At 39.8% G+C, this 17706-nt stretch overlaps 1 protein-coding gene and 2 long non-coding RNA genes across 3 annotated transcripts in view; 2 read left to right on the forward strand and 1 right to left on the reverse strand.

Annotated features, from left to right (window-relative positions):
- LOC147907405 (uncharacterized) overlaps positions 1-15809 on the forward strand; it is a 36126-nt gene extending 20317 nt beyond the window's left edge. Inside the window, exon 3 of the long non-coding RNA XR_015547443.1 lies at positions 1-15809. This exon is cut by the window's left edge and continues 18132 nt beyond it. This is a non-coding gene — a long non-coding RNA (uncharacterized LOC147907405).
- The window catches only part of LOC147907406 (uncharacterized), a 99350-nt gene that overhangs the window by 1749 nt on the left and 79895 nt on the right, over positions 1-17706 (reverse strand). The gene's annotated exons all lie outside the window — the stretch shown is intronic.
- ed (hemicentin protein echinoid) overlaps positions 5872-17706 on the forward strand; it is a 30622-nt gene continuing 18787 nt past the window's right edge. The window contains exon 1 of the mRNA XM_011063638.2: positions 5872-5964. Within this exon, the coding sequence (XP_011061940.1) occupies positions 5892-5964 (73 nt within the window). The 5' untranslated portion in view covers positions 5872-5891. The remainder of the gene's footprint in view (positions 5965-17706) is intronic.

A 17706-nucleotide genomic window follows, 5' to 3' on the forward strand; every position in this document is an offset into this window, starting at 1 on the left:
TTTTAATTATCGGAATTTTATAATGAACGCACTAGCGTTGTACGGAAATCCGCTAATGGACGCAGGATTGAGGACTTACATTATAAAAATCCACTTCGTCAGTTCTGGTTTTAAAAAAATCCACTGGACGACGTCGAATTTCGATATCAAGTAATGATGGTATCAAATTCGATATGTTAATTAATTAAAATAAACAATAGTCATCCCGTGAATGAATCACTGGGATACATATTTTATAATTACTGATCGCGCCAATTTGTTAGTTGCCGAAATCGACCAGTTAATTATATCTACCCAAGATTGATTGATTACATTTTCGCGCATTTTGTGTAAGCTCGCCATGGGACTGAGCTGTCCTCGTTCCATTTCATAAAGCTTTTGTTAAAAGTGACGCTTTCTCTCGAAACGCGACTGTCGAGAGCATAAACGAGATTGTAAATAAAAATACGAAAGTCTCTCAAGCGTCGTCCGCGACGTACCGCAACGTAGTTGACATAATTGCTGGCAACGTTTCGGAGATAAATTTCGTTGCCAAGAATATCCCACGTTGTCATACCGAATTTACTCCATTAGTAACGAGACGTCAAATTTCTTGACGTCGCTATACCAGTTTTGAGAAAATTTAATAATACGTACACTCGTATTTAAGAACGAGATTGACGAAATTAAAAGAATTATAACAAGACTTTGGCAGCGCGGAAGTCGTGATAGCGGAAGACGAAAGATAGAGTTATTCGAGTAACAGCTTTGACACTATTTTCAGCTCGAGTCATAACGTGCTTCGATACAATCTTTTAAAGTAACTGAGAAGAGGCGACAGCAAGAATACAAAAGTTCCTCTCGTATTGTACGCAAACTGAGTTTCCAATTTTTCGGCAACTTTTCTTTGATGTTTATCGACCCCGCGACAGGGAGCAAATATTTGTTGGCGATAATGTTACCAGCACACATACACACAGGTTTCGTGAACGTCGCATGGTACTTTGCATATATTTGTGGACAGCGCATGCCGACGCATGTTGGCATGTACATGATTGCGATGCTTTGCGCGACGTACCCTCATGAGTGGAAACCTACGCCAATACCCTTACCATCAGTTTTCGATCCGACGATGTTTCACGAAACAAAGAGGAAGCTTTGACCAATGTGAGGCGATGTCGGGGGATTCGAACAGGTAAGACGAACGGCAGGTGAGCATCCCGAAGGTTATACGGGGGCGTTAACGTTCGTGTTTTCAACGAAATACCAATTTCTACGGAGAACAACATCGCAGCCGTTACATCTGGGACCTCCTCCTGAGGACCTAATTACACATCCTTTGTTCGTCGAAGATAAGTAACTCGTTTGTAAACCGTAGAGATTAAGGCTGGTGATGATCGACTGAAGAAAGTGACACGCGGCGGCACTCTCAAACTACGACCCTAATAAACGCGGCGTTACGTAATAAACGCGTCCTCTCCGCATTCCATCACAACTGCATTCCTCTAGGACGTGGCGCAACGTAAAATGGGATTGTCATGTCGGTAGCTGTGTGTTGTGTCGGGTTTGGGTATTTTGAACGTTCGACAGGTAGTGTGACGTGATCTCTGTGTCTATCCATCTCGTCCCGGTACGCGAAAGTGCATTGTTTTATAATAACGTTGTTTTCCACGGTGCGATGAAGCGGTGATTTTTATCGCCAGCATCCACGTCATTATTCGCCCATTAAGATTATTTCGACACTGAAATTTATCGGATCGAAGTGCAATTTGCATGATCGCGACTACTGGCAACTGGACCAACGTGATCGACATTCTATGATGAGCCGCGCAGCCAAATGCAAAATACAGTTTTAATCTCCGCAACGGTTTATCATTTACCAACGGCAGGGGCCCCAGTGCATCAAACGCTAATTTATGCTATCGTGCACGTCCGAATTCCGCGGCTACAATCGACAACGAAATAAGCTGCAATACAAACATAATACATATATACGCGTTGCGTGTACGTGTGTGTACGAAGAACCCATTTGGTTGGCCCCCCCAAACCTCCGCCTCGACCTGTTGGCGCTATCTTTCCTCCGAATTGCGAATCTATGCAAATCATACCAGTGGAGTCTTCTATAAAGAGGTGCTTTTATTTAAAAGGGGGGAAAAAAGCGGGAGATTAATGCATAGAATCGGCAAACGAGTCGGTTGTATTTATGAAACTCTTTCGAGTTTCGCGATACACCTCTATCGCAACCGGAATTGCGACTGGACACGCAAAAATGCTAACAAAATGCTAACACCGGCGGTAATATCAAAATATCGTTGTGTTTCATACACAACCGTATCGATACATATTTTAAAGTTGGCGCTTAATATCTGCGAGATATCAAAATAGGCTCTACAAAAAAAAAAGAAAAGAAAACATTATTCCTTTCTGAAAGCAGAAACTCAGGAAGGAATCAAAGGAAATGACGGATTGGACGATATGGCGTGATTGAAGGAGTAAAATTTCTTATTGAGAAATGTTGCAATCTCTTCGCATCGTCGATCAGACGGCGGATTTCTGAGAGCTGCGAATTTGCACAAACGACAGAACGGCGGAGCGCGAGGCTTATCAGAACGTCGGCCGTGTTATTACGGGCGCGATCCATTAAAAACCCGGCGCGCCCTCCAATCGGGGTGCAGGCACGCCGTATGCGCTCTCGCAGCAGGTTCGCGCTCCGCTTCTCCTGTATCGTGATGGTACAGGCGGCCGGCCGAAAATGCTTGGTGGTCCCTCGAGTGGAGCCCGCGGGAGAAAGAACCACCTGCCGTAGGGATCGGTGGGGGCAAACTGCCGTCGTGCACCTCTACCCTCGTCCCCGCCGCGCCTACCCCCTTCTCATTCCTGCACCCTCGACCCCGCACGAGATGGGGGCCCAACGTTCACCGACACCCTTCTGTTCCTTCCGTCCCTCCGCATGAATCTCCCCACCATTTAACCGCCGCCGTCGACAGGGTTGGCTCGTGCTACGTTTATGCCCAGAGCAAACGGATCTTGCTCCGAATGGATTTTTCGTACAAGGGAAGAGAAGGGTTTATTTAAGATTTATATTAAACTTTCTGTTAGAGATCATAAGTTGAATATTTACATACTTTTGAAGTATCGCTGAGCGACTGCGCTGAGCAACTGCGTAGCAGTGTACTGGAAAAATTGAAAAAAATGCGTTTAAATAAAGTAATATAATTAAAATTACTTAAAAATTACGTGCTCCTGAACTTTAGCAATTTTTTTTTTTCTTAGGGAATATCTCGCGTGTAATATAAAATTGTAATATCGGATTATATCGGCCAATAGGAACATTAATGCTATTACAATTTAATTATATTATCATTAATGTAATTCACAGTTAATAGCATTAACTAATATAGTTGTAATGATATTGATTTATAAGGATATAAAAAGGGGATAATAGAAAATGAGGAAGACAAAGGGGAATAGTAAATATCGACAAAATGGAGAAGAAATTTTTGAACTTGTTCATGCATACAATAAATATGGGCAGGAAGTAAGTCTTCCTCTTATGTCCCCTAACTCTATACTCTATATAAGCAAAATTAGCCGGAGCGTCTATTAAGTAATTAAAATAATTAAACTCATTCAGTCCCAACGCAACCATATGGGTGCCGATTAGCAGACTTAAATTAGAGAATTATGTAAATTTCAACAAAATTGTCTTCTGCCAAAATTAGCATGTCCAAATATAGACGTCGTTATTGCTAGCGTGTTATGTATTTCATTCATCGTGCAATTTTCCACGGTGCTTATACCAAACGATGTTTTTAATCGACATCGTATCTTTATTAAAACTTTGCCATATTAAATCTGCCTCGATTACAGCAATTTAATTCTTTTTTTTTTATGTATATATAATAGAGATTAATATCAGAGATTACTTGATATATGCATTGATTGTGGAGATTTAGTAAAATTATAATGGCATTAATATCCTATCAATAGATGGGGTAAATTTATATTGCATGAAGTGCAGTGTTCTGTAAAAGGAAATTGCTAAATTTAATCAATCAATTGTTATACTTTGATGTATGATCGTAAGCTTATCTCATTTTTCTCTGTAACATGCTGTGTAATTTTACAATCTCTCAATATTTCTTGGGAAACATGTTTCGTCTCGTGTAAAACGTAACCGGTCGTAGGAGACTTACAAAAATTTACCGCCTTCATTAAATTTCAGTGTTGTTTTAAGAGGACAACACATAATGGCCAGCTCCTCTCTCTCTCTCTCTCTCTCTCCTTCTTCTTCTTCTCCTCTCCCCTTCTTTCCAGACAACCAGAATGCATTATTACCAGCAAGTTGAAGTAGTTCCTAGTGTCATCCAAGTACTTCACTCACCAGTGAATATCTCAAGAGGGTCCATATATGCGCAGCGAAGACCGCATTTTCCCGAGAGCCTTATTTAAAACCACTTTGTGCCATAACAAGATTAAAACGCTACAAAATACTAAATAACAACGAGGCCTTAGTAAGAAATCGTAGGCGATAGAAACGTCGTTCTTGCTCGTTCGCGTCCGCTTCTAATTTCCGCTTTCTTCATCAAAAACGCCTGGGAGAATCACGATTTCGTCGAAATTTCCCCCGTCAAATTGAGAATTGCCTGGGGCAAACGAGTTCTCTCTCATGGACGAGCCTCGAGTTAGCGCCTCTTGCACCTGCAGACGTGCATCCGGCTCTGGTCGGTTACCACCACCGCCTCCACCGTCGCCGTTGCACTCTGCCGCCACGGACGGTTGTAGTACGACGCGGCACACTATGCGTGGCGGCTCGAGTGATCCGTAGAGGGGGTGAAGATCCGGAGGTGGGGGTAGCAAAAGGCGCGATGAGATCACAGGCTCAGTTGCCGTGCGACTGTCGAGAGACGCACTGGCGGTGTCGACGGACTCGCGATAGTTTCCCAGTTTAAGCCTTTGCGCTCAGCTGGTTATAAACGGGGTTTCCCCTCGTTTTCGATCAAAGGAAGCATCGTGAAAGGAAACTCTATTGGGTCGTTTCGCCGCCGGATAGTGACTCGCAGTGAAAAAAAAAACGAGAGAAAATAGTTTCGCTCGACAGAACCATCTTCGGTAAGGGACGAAGAGGCGGAAGGAGGAGAGCAGGAGCAGGAGAAGAGGAAGAGGAAGAGGAGGAGAATCCCGATTTAAATCTCCGACCGCAGAAAGCCATTAATACCGTCAGGTGCACGCGGTCCACGCATACGTACACGGCGTATCACATAACACACGGACACACATCCACCGCCCTATGCGGGAATGGAGTCTCATCCCCGTGCGCGCAGTTGAGCGATGATCGCGCGCGAATCGGTCGCGAGGAGCGCGTCGCCGTGTCTTTCGTCTGATGCATCGTCAGACTGCAACACTGGCGTAAGACCGCCGGTCGTGTCACCGGCGTGTACCCGCTCGTGGACAAAGGATAGTTCCGGACGGTAGCGACCGACGATCCGGAAAAGGAAAGGATTAAGTGGAGAACTCGACGTGGGTGAAAAAAATGATGCGGGGTGCGCGATCGTGCTCGCCTTCGCCTTCGCCTTCGCCTTCGCCGTCGTCAGTGCGACATTTACGCGGTGAATGTCACTCGAATGTGCGTGCGTGTAGTGTCGCGAGTCTCTGAGGAGGAGGTGAAGGTGGAGAAGACCGCGTATAAAAAAAATATACATATATGTACGTGATACATTATTGACAGGTGCGTTTGCTGCTTGATGATCGCCGCTGCTTCAATTTGATCAGCGTGTGCTTTTCGGAGTATAATAACGGAAGGATCTCGGTGGACGTGCGAACGAACGAAGAGTGCAGGAGAAACATAGTGTGAAATTAGTATCCGACGCGTGTGAAGTTACTCCGTGAAAACTCCGCCTCTCCAGGTAGCCATGGATAGAAAGCCGAGGATCATCAGCCACCGCACGCAGATCGTGATAATGAACCTATTGCTGCTCTGCACCGGTGAGTATCCGCTGCAAACGAGGTCTTCTTAACGAACGCGGACACTATGATTAAAAACTAATTCCAAAACGTGGGATGGCAGTTAATTAATGAACGATTCAGGCATCACGGGCTCGGTTCGGGTGAGTTGATCGGTCGGTCGGTCGGTCGGTCGACACCGCTTCCCATATAAATATTGGATAAATTGATGATTCTGCGGCGCGGCGCAACACGTTTGCGGGACGAGAGGTGGTGTCGAGGAATGAAACCGGATTCGTATAGATTGCGTGGGCTGCGGATTGTACATACCGCGGTGTGCATCGAGACAACGTTGGGTTTCTTTGTTGCGTCGAGATACTGGAGTCTGACATTTGTATCTCTCAGGTTACTTAAAACGAAATGTTATCATTTTTAGTTAGATCTGGATAGATCGCAATGATTTCTTCGACTTTCATCGTTATTCGATATGTAAATACATGGAAAGAACGCTGGAGTATTTAAAAATTTAGCTTGACACAAATCTGAAAATAATTTTTTTGGAATATCAAAATAATTACATAGAAAACTCAAGTATGATGGACAATATTGCAAAAAGTTTTAACATTCTAGTAAACAGCTTGAACGTTTTACATATTTTGATTGTCCAACAAAATTGTTTTTATCTAGCTATATTTTTAAATATATTTCAGCAAAATCGTGCAAAATCGTGCGGGAATCTAATAAAGACCGTATTAAAGAGTTCGAATGAAGATATATCGATAGATGGAGGAGGGGATAATTAAAACATAAATCTATAAACTGCGCTGATGTCATCACTTTTTCTGCGAAAATTATACAGAGAATAGCAAGAATTTCCTCGTCGCTGTTGAAACAAAAGTAGTACCAACTTTCGTTGGAGTCGTTGCAATCGATGGAGACAAAAGCGAACGGTGTGGATCGCGCGGAAGGAAATAGCCTGGATATAAAAATTATGAGCGAAGGGTTGCGAAGTAGCACGGAGTATATCTCCTAATCGTTAACCAAGCGGACTGTATGGAAGAAATCTGGACTATAACTACGTCGGATCGATTAGGAAACGTACGGCGCGACAGAAATATCGTCAAGAACACAAAAGGATGGTTTTTGCGAAGTTTTCGCTACTTCTTGCCTTTCTGGGCGTCGCTGGGATATAGACGGTTAGATTGTAAGATCGACGTAAAATCGACGCTCCGGAAACGTGGTGCCGGAGGCGACTTTCAGAGATAATCTAGATCGCCTGCCGCACAAGCAACCTCATTCCAGCCGAATTGACGATCAAAGAGAGATTCTCGTCGACTCTCAACGAATTCTCAAATATCTCGGCCGTGTTATAAAAGTAGATGGAAAAATTCGTAATCCAAGGACGAGTCGCGGGTACGCAGTCACGCTGTTGGTCTCCAGCAGTAAGTAGTTTCATGGAAGACTGCTTCAGAAACGCGCTATCAAGCAGCATCAGCCTGACCGCGACTAGTCTTCGTCAAGAATGACGCGACTGAGAATAGTAATAATTTATCTGCAACAACGGAAAGTAAAGTCGGAGCTTTAATCATACAGCGATTTACCTTGGCGAAAAGTATTAGGCATTTCATTAACCATTATTTAATGTTTTAGCTCAAAGTAATTTTTAGATTTCGCTGTAGATTATCCTTTGTTTCAAGAACCTTTAAAGCTGTGTATATCTTTATCTTTAATCTTTGTTGCAATGTAAGTATATACAGTAAATAGCAAGACTACTGTTCAAAGCCAGCCAGTAGATAACAATGTAGTATTTAAATGAATAAAACAGATAGGAAAAAAAATCTTGAGCGCCACATATCACATAATACATGAGACAGGTTACATGATTGACATCATATTAACATGTGTTTGTTAACATAATGTTGGTAATCAACAAAAAATAATACAGATAGAAGAAAATTCCATATAAGTTAAAAAATATACAATGATTGAAAAATATATAATAAGTTTCTAGTCATATAATTTTACAATGTATTATATTTATGAATTTTCTGCTTATATTATAAGTAATACATTTCTTAATCAACTTAAGAATTTGTCATTGTAAATATTAGAATATATTAAAAGTACTTAGTAATCTTTTGTAAAAATTCTAATCTAAGCAATATCTACAATAAAATTACTCATTGACCGGAAACTTTTGGCAGCCACTGCAGATAACTAATACTTTTGACCAAGGCTGTGATATACTTACTACCCATCATGAAAACGCATCATCAAAGAAAATTCTTTTGACGTCGAAAGATATCTTTTTACATTGTATAAGACGCCTTTTATAATACCTATCGACTTTCGCTATTTTTGTTTCCTTTCTAGTTCATCTTACTTTCGTAAAAATGAAAAGCTGTGTACACTTTTGACAGGATTAAATGTCCTCGGTTGATAAATCTTTGAAACATTACCTTTAACCCACGTCTTCATCGATATTATATAGCGATGCAAAATCGCGTGTTAATATTGCATCAACGTTCTTAACTCTCGGTCATGTATCTTCTCTCCTTTGGGACCTCTAAGCTGCTTTCTCTCACAGTCAGTTTTACTTTATTCATACTCGAATATATAAAAACCTCAATATGTATTAATATAAGCTACTTTTCAAAAGATTAAATACAGATTCCAATTAATTGTCGCCTATTTTAATTATCGAGAAATTATAAATTTATCGAAAAAAGGGTTCAGTATATAGAATCTTGTTTTAGGACTTACAGAGATTTAAACGTCCCATAAGGAATGGATGGTGGAAAGTTTACTTGTGATTACGGCGCTCGTGGGTGCCAGAAATGCAGATGCACCGCGCTGCTATGCACCGAGATGTAAGATGGTGTTACACAGATCGGCCCTTTGTGGCATGTCAAACGCTCGGCAACCTAAACAGCCGCCGGTTTCTGCTTTAATCGCTCGGCTCTCGTCTCATCGTGCGCGGTGACTCGCAACGAGAACTCGCAACGAGAAACGTTGTAACGAGAAACGAGGGACGCGGAGAGAAGGGAGTGAGATATAATTTGCATACGCCCAAGGTTACGCGGTCGTGCCGCGATAAACTTTTTCTCGCGTTAAATCGCAACGTAGTGTAACTCCCGCGAGCTAAGATTCGCGTTAAAGTGTCTGGTCGAGTTGTACGCAAACAATCGAGCTGCAGTCTCTTTCCCCACGATTAGGCACAATTCGCGTGGGCGCGCACACAAACAAACAAACACACACACACACACATACACACGCAGGGCTTAATTGGGAGGAGGCATAATTAGGTGCGGGGGCGTTGCATCGGAGCGCAGTGCTGTTACGGCCGATTACGTTGTTGCGCGCACTGTAGTCGACAACAAAGATCGAGGGTGGCGAGGGACGCGGGACTCCATGGATCGACTCCTAAAGGGCTTCTCGGTGGGTCGCATCGACGCACTAACGACGCCGCGCATTTTCTAACCATCGTTACCCGCGCGAACGGCCACTTCCCACGGAACATCCGCGATTCGAGCTTAAACGTTATCGCACCGCGGAATTATCGGAAAGTAATTAACCGCTAATCGACCGGGATAGCAGTTGGGATTGGAAAACGCGATGCTCCTTCTTAACACTGGTGTGATATGTACAACTGAAAGGGAAGGGAAGAACGTTGTGTTTCGAGTACGTTTACCTGCGTTTCGTCTGTAATACGGTAGATTTAATCGCGTCGGTCACGCAGGCTAGTTTGCACAAGTGTGTTCAGAATAACATCTAAGATACTTTAAAAGTAACACCGAAGAAGAAGAGGAAGAGAGAAAGAGTTTATCAGATAAATGTCTTGCCGAGTATTACGTTAGTTAATTAAGAGGGGGAAAAAAGGCTCTGGGAAAGAGATATTTCGTTGAAGACAGTCAGTTACAGGAAGATTGGCGGACGTTTACGGGCGACAAGCGTTTATTTAAAGCAACGCGGGTACCGAGAGTAATCGATCGACGTCTTTGCGGCAGACCTAATAAATTTCCCACTTTTATTGCCGCTGCTTTCCCCGCCGTGCTTCTAAGCTGTCTGTCCACTCGATAAATTTCGACGACGCTTTCTGCAGCGTACATTTCTTTAACGTGCCCGCGCTCTTGCAACGCAGGTGCGAGAGCGTCGTTACCTCTCCGTTGTTACATTACGAAAAGAAGATTACGAGCGTCTCGGTGTTAATGGCACACGGGAGGGTGCCAGCGTACCTCTTCTCCTCGCGGACGCGCGCGCGAAACATAAGCGATTAATGGCTTTTGTAAACGACCTCTTATTTCTTGTCGTCGTAGAAGTAACCCTGAGTTATATTCGCCACGAACGACGGGGCGGCCCCGAGGTCAAAAATTTACTTCGTATGCAGCGATTACGCGGAGAATCGTCACTTTATTGTCCTTTATCTATCTTTATTTCCAATTCCCTGGAGTGGAAAGGAGCCTACGTACGTAGATTTCATTTTAATGGTATTTTAATTCGAAGATAATCTCGGCAGAAAGATTTTTAACCGTTGAATATAAAAATGAAAATTGCAATGAATGACGTTTCTTTTTTTTTTTTGTTCTGACGTAACGATTTAATTAATGGTTCTTCGGTTCCTCTAATTCACACGTGGACTCGTAATACGAAGAAGACAAACGGTTCCACTCAGTCAGGATTAGGAACGATAACCGGCGATCTGATTAAGGATTACAGTGAAGGTGCCGGAGGCTATCATAGGTTTCGATATTATTCATGGATTTTCGGTATTCTGTCCACTTTCGCATTATTGCAATTTCACTGCGCTATTATATATATATATATATCTCATGGAAAAAATTCTGTTCTGCTGAATTAAAACATTTAATTACAGATCTGGAAATCATCTAGACTATCAAAATAAATTATTATATATTGAATGCTAGTTGCTAGGACGTTGCTAGACTCAAAACTTTGCAACATTGCTCATCATGTTATAGATTCTTTCATAATTATTTTTTGCTTAATTAAAATAAATTAAAAATTCAATTAAGTAAAGCTCTTGAAATAATATTTAAAAATGAAAAAGAAGTCTATATAAGAGAGCTAACGCAGCTATTCACGCGTAAATTATTGTGTATAATAACAATAATTGATGTCTGCATATTAATTAAGGTGCAGTCGCAAACGTTTTAACCTGGTTTTCGGTCCCCTTTAGTGTATATTCGTAATAAAGTGAGACGGTTGCTAACTTGAAATCCTCCCTCCATAAATCTAAATGTAAAAATTGAAAACGTTATTACAAATATAAAAAGTCCCATTAAGATAATGAATAATGTTAAACATAGACAAAGAATTAAATCTGAATGACCAGCTTTACATTGATAGTTTGAGAGCTGAATACAGATTCTAAAATAAATTAAGTTAACAATTTTTGTTACTCCAAGAATAAATCCAAAGTAAAATGTCTATATGAGCCTTTGCGGTTGTTAGTGCGTAAATTATATATATTTATAAGGCGATAAAATATAATTTGTAAATAATTAGAATGTTTTGACTCTGGATTTGAGTTCTCTTCAATCAAATGCAAAATATTTATTTTCATAATCCAACAAAATAACTTTCTGATCTGTAATTAGCTAAATTTTTAAATACTTTCGCAAAATCTTCCTTTTTGCGTAAAAGACAATTTTGCTAGTATATAAAAATTAGCTATATGTAGACACAGATTTGAAAATAATTTTGTTGCATCGTCAAAATAAAAAAATATAAAACACTCAAACTGATTGCTAAAATATCAAACTTTTTTTTAGCATTGCTCATGCTCGAGATATTTATAAAATTATTTTGATAGTCCAAAGTTATTTTTACATTCGCAACTAAATTTTTAAACACTTTCGCAAAATCTTTCTGTGTACGGTTATCTATCTCGCGCCACTGCGGGAGTTAAATATTTTCACTGAGCAGGTCTACCACCTACAGTCGGTCCCAGCCAACGTTTTCTGTATCTCGAAACGGAGAAACGGTCGTGAAATTAATTCTTTATATTACTGGACGGAAGGAAGGCAGGAAACGGAATGGATGTCGGACGAGAACGCATTTGTCGGTGGTAAACGCGCACGCACGTACGGAGCATTATTTCGGTCCGCGCCCGGAGGCGCGCCGAGACCGTTGCGATGCGAAAAAAAGAGAGAGAGAAATATCTCGTATCCGACCCGTTTTCAAATCGTTTCGCACATTGCGCGGCGTACGCCAATAGTTGGTCGGTTCGACGAGAGAGAACGGCCGTATAACGTTAGAGGCGAGGCGAGGCGGTTTTCCCAACTTTCACCGTGTTTCGCACGAGAAGATATTGCAAAGGTCGAATACTGTAGTATTGAGTAGCCGTTCAACATCTGCGGTTACGTCCCACTGAGGAGAAAAAAGCGGGCTTTTGTCGTACGATGCGTACAGAGGCGCCTCTGGAAACCTCGTATTTTTCGTGCGGAGTACGGGTACTTTAAAAGATTAGATATTAAACCAAACTCTTTGTCGCGCGCAATCACGAATTTTTCAGAGCATTAAATCAAACATAAAAATCCGAATATTCGACGAGATCAAATATACGGTAAAAAATTCTTTCATGTTTAAATTAAAAAAAGCCGTTTTTCTCTGATTAGTTATTTACCAAATTTTCGCTTTCTGTCTCCTCTTGCATTTCATCTAGATATAAAATATTTTTTTAAATCATTAATCCCTGTCCTCTCTCGAAATAGCTGCAGCATCTATGATTGATAGAAAGCGGGCGACTCGCTCTATGACACTTTATACATCTTGCTTTATAGTACCATCTGGTCGATGGTCCGATGGTCCGTCGATGCCGAAAGCCGATGAGAGCGTGCTGGTATATGATCACGTTTAAAGCGTCGAAAGCGAGGGTGAGAGAAAGAGGACTGCTACGTCGGCTGGTACTTGGTCGGTATGCTTCTTTCGTTGAAGGGACACGGCGCTTTTCGCGTACGTTATGACTGCGACTCTCATCGTCATATTGTCCGGACCTATGAGAGCCAATATTGCGTGGCCTCACGCGGTGCAGGAATGCCTACGGCGATGATATTCGACGCGGTGAAATAAGGTTCGGCTGCTGGCCGCGCGCACGGCGACGTATTGTTATTGCCACGCCGCGCCGCAGACATTAACGCATTTCGCTTTGTTATGTCGTACCCACAGGCGCTGTTGGGCGTGGACGTGTACGGGGTGTCGCGAAAGCAAACGTGCACATGTCAAAAGAACTCGGAGATTGATTGTAGGTCATGAAACGTCACTGCTTTTTCGAGTGCGAAAGCCTGAGAGAGTTGAAAGGTATTGTTTTTGGCAAATTATTATATATAAAAAATGAAAGGATTTAGTATAGATAGCGATTTCTATTCTGATAGATAAATAATAATTGCTTTAAATTAAGGTCTTCGAATGGATGTCGTTTTAATGGAAAAGTAATTTGATTGATCAAAGAAATATTTAATCGTTAATTGGTCTGATGAAATAACTGTATGTATTTTTATTACCTCGAGACCGGTTGATAATTGATATTAAATATTAAAAAATCTATTGTAAAATAATCGTGTCAATTTCGAAAAAAAAAATAATGAGCGTACGAATATATGATTGCATTTCAAATTGAAAACAAAGATGAGAGAAATATAGAAAGATAGATGAAATTTAACTACAACCAGTTTGGAATTCATGAAATACATAAATAAATTTTATGCCATGTATTTTAAGATTTTTTTATTTTCTACCATTAAATATATAGATTCGCTCCATATATTTCATAGCGTGCATAATGCATGTAATACAATGTAGTTTTAATTTCATACGATGTTATCATATCACTCCATATCATGTAGCATCACATAATATCCTCGTTTGAATATTTCAGCTACATGAATACTTGACGTTCTTATAATTATTTTATATTCATTTTGCTAGGACGAAATAAACAATAATTTATATTAGCATTTATTTATATATCGAACATCATATCATGAACACAAACAATGAAATTTTACGTGGAAGAAGAATTTGAATTTACAACCACGTTATTTATAAATGTGAACGTGACCACATTTATATTAAAAATAATTTTATTTAATGCTCCGTCATTTAACTCTTAAACGCCTTTTTGGCATACCTGGCTTTTCTTCCAATGCTTTTTTTTTGTTCATTACTTTTTTTTTATTAATAAAGATACATACATTTGGATTGTTATCCCTGAATATCTAGCATTTCGATTAAAAAACAAATTTTACAATAGATTTATTTTTATGAAAGTTATAACATGGAAAGAACGATTTTGCTGAAGTATCTAAAAATTTAACTGGATATAAATCTAAAAATAATTTTGTTCAAAATAATTATTAGTGTACGACGCTCAAGTTAATTGTTAAAACATCAACATTTTTTTGCAACGTTACTCATGAATTTTCTACGTAATTATTTTGATGATATAATAAAATTACTTTCAGATTTATGTCTGGCTAAAGTTTTGGATTTTTCAAATAAAATCGTTCTTCCTGTGAAGCAATTGAATTGTGTATGCTGCACCAATGTGTTGTTCCCGCAGTGAGGCGTTTAAGGGTTAATGCACCGTAGGTGAAATTCTTCACGTTTATTGCTTCGGGAAGAAGTTTAGATGGCGAAGAAAAGAAACGAGCGAGAGAAGATATTCGTTAATACTGCGAAGGCAACACCTTCGAAGAACCTTGTGCATTATGCCGGAAGGCGATCGAATCGGCACTAGTCACGTACAGTTTTCCGCTCCTCGTTGCGGTCGTTCATACAAACAAGCGGCAGTGAACAAACCCGGTTTTATAAACCGAGTTTTCTAAATAACTAAAATCCATTAAGGACACGCGCCTCGGTGAAGTAGAATATGTGCGAGTCGCCTGCCAAGAGAAGCGACGTGTGTCGAGAAACCGTACGGATGCTGCGGCATTATCGAAGCGAAAAGTTTATCTTACAAGAAGACGATAGTCGCACGAAGGAAATTCCCTATATATATTTTCCACGCGAGGAAACACCTAAAGGCACGGTCACATTATGGCAAGACGTAACAAGCGAATGGTACAGGGAGAGACTACGAAACTGCAGCGAAAATTTCGATATTCTTCTTTTGTTCCTTGAGATCTTGTTCGATTCTCTGTATCGCTTCTGTACTGGCTTTTTAAAGGAGCTCAAGATAAAGGAAAGCGTTGTTGAGCGATTCAATGCCGTGCGATTAAAATATACAATCTTTTGTATGCACGATAATTTTTTCTTCGCTACATGCAGATCATTTATGTCCCGGTTTAATTATTTTCATCATTTTTACAAAAATTATTAAAATTATGATTGTAAGATTCTTACATATATACATTTTTACATCTTTCGATTATTTACATCTTCAAAAAAGATTTATGAAGTTATATTAGAAGTAGTAACGTTTCTTTTTCATTAAAAGGACCAAGCGAATAAATTACTCCGAAAATAAAGAAAAGTAATGAAAAACCACATATTTCATTAGTATAAAGGCAGAGTTGGAAAAGTACGAAATTTGAGTAAATGTGATAAAATATAATATAAATATAATATAAAATATTTAAACTTTTTGTATTTAATTTCTATAATAAAAATACATATAAAACAATCTGAAAGGTAACTTACAATTAACTTATAAAGTTTTTTCCCAACCCTGTATAAAAGATGTAATTACTGAAAAATAAAAATATTTCAGAATCTTATCTTTTACAAAAAAATATAACATTAATCTAAAAGATAAAAACGGTTAATAATGATCGCTCAGTATTTCTAGTGTTAAAAGAAAAGAAGAGAATAGAGATTATTATTTAATCAAGTGCTCCTAATATTTCAAAGAAAAGAAAGAAAGAAAATGCGCAGAATATAAATGACCTAATCGTGTGTATTAAGGGTTATCTCTCGTGCTCCGTTGATTTTAACGTTGAAACAATTAATGCAGATTTTGTCTTAAGCTTCTCATTAACACAATTTTTCATAAAACTTCACATGTGTTGCGTGGTGATTATACACGTCGCTCAATAGATGAAGCCGTGTTTATGTTTGCGTGTTAAGGTCTTTTCAGAGTATCAACCCAAACAGAACAAAAAAATCGAGATGACATCAGAATGGCTCCAAGGTGATTATTAAAGGTTACTTTTAGCTCGGTCACGATTCATTTTGACGTTCGTAATCTTTTGTTTGGGAAACGACATAGCTCCAAGACGAGCGTTTGAGAAACACTGATGTAAAGAAACGATAATTTTTGCCGGAGGTGTTGATAATATTGATGAATAACATACCAAGTCTCGAGGTATTTATTACTTGCAGTGCCGTTTGTTCGTTCGTGCTAGTTTCGCGGCTGTTTGGCCTCGCGTTAGAGGCCGATCGGCACGTTTCGCGATTAATACTGCAGGATGTTGCAACACGCATCCTGCATCGTGTATCACGCACTGATTTCGATGTGACGATCGTAGCGCGACAATTACTCATTTTATTATTGCGTTTGTCTGAAAAGGATCTATTAATTGTAACAAAATAATTTCGTATATTTATACGAATTTATAGAGCAAATGAAAATCGACCGAAAATTCGTTTTCGGTTCGATACACTGCACGCACACAGAAAACATAATTCTCTGATAAACACGTTATATGAGTAAAGTACATTATGTAGGTCGTAATGTGAGGAGAATATATTGGTACAAGTTATTTTTTTCTCCCCGCTCCGAAATACACACGGGAAGTCCGCGCAAGAAGCCCGACTTAAAATCCAATTATTTTATGCCCTAGTCTTCCTTGTACTTCTATGATGGAGAAAATTAAAACTTTTATGTTAAACTTTATTTTCACTGACTCATAATATTCTGAAAAGAAGAAGAAGAAGAAGAAGAAGCGGGAAATTCCATTAAAATATTAAAGTTTTTATATAATACATGTAAATAGATAGCAAGTATCAGCAGTACCCATCTAGGGGCGACTTGCGAGATTTATCCTAATCGTTAACGATCCCCATGTCGGTTGCGGTCTGAAATACCGTGGTGAACTGATTTATGGAGGATCGTATAAACCGCCGAAATGTAAGGATTCAGGAAACGTCGACGAGTACAGTACAGTATTAATCGGGAGCACACACAGACGCGCGTATGCGAGGCAACGACATTAATCCGTCGCGTGCCGCATGCGAGACGACGTCTTGGATAAAAAAAAAAAGTGTATATCGCGTGCATTCATTAGCGGGCATATTAATGCGAAAAAATTGCCGTGCCCGCCCGGGCAATCGCTTATCGCCCCCTGCGTACGTAAACGAGCTTAAACCGGCGTAATCGTTGATCGAGATCGCACAACCTCTCGACTTTCCTCGCTTCGCGATTACGCTCGTTGTTGCCAGACTTGCCGCGATTTATCGCGAATGTATCAGTTCCGACAAAAACCGTCGCGCGTTAATGAGATTTACAGAATTTATGATGTCGCGTAAAAGACGTTCCGCAGAAGCCCTCAACTTTAATATTAACAGTGGGATCTTTAACTTTTCTATATCAGATGTTGTACAGTCTTTGCGAAAAGTGAGGACTGGAAATTTGCATACTTTTTATGTAAAAATGAAGTTATATACATATGAAACAATTTCATAAAGTTTCATATTTATATTTATAATTTTGTAACTTAAATTTTCTCATTTTATCTTAATTATTTTTTAATATCACATCTATTTCTTATTAAAATAATTTTTGATCCAGATTCTAAATCGCTACCGAACTTTTTGCCTTATATT

Source organism: Acromyrmex echinatior, chromosome 14 (genome assembly GCF_024713525.1).
Source record: "Acromyrmex echinatior isolate Ae372 chromosome 14, ASM2471352v2, whole genome shotgun sequence".
In the NCBI taxonomy this organism is placed as follows: Eukaryota; Metazoa; Arthropoda; class Insecta; order Hymenoptera; family Formicidae; genus Acromyrmex; species Acromyrmex echinatior.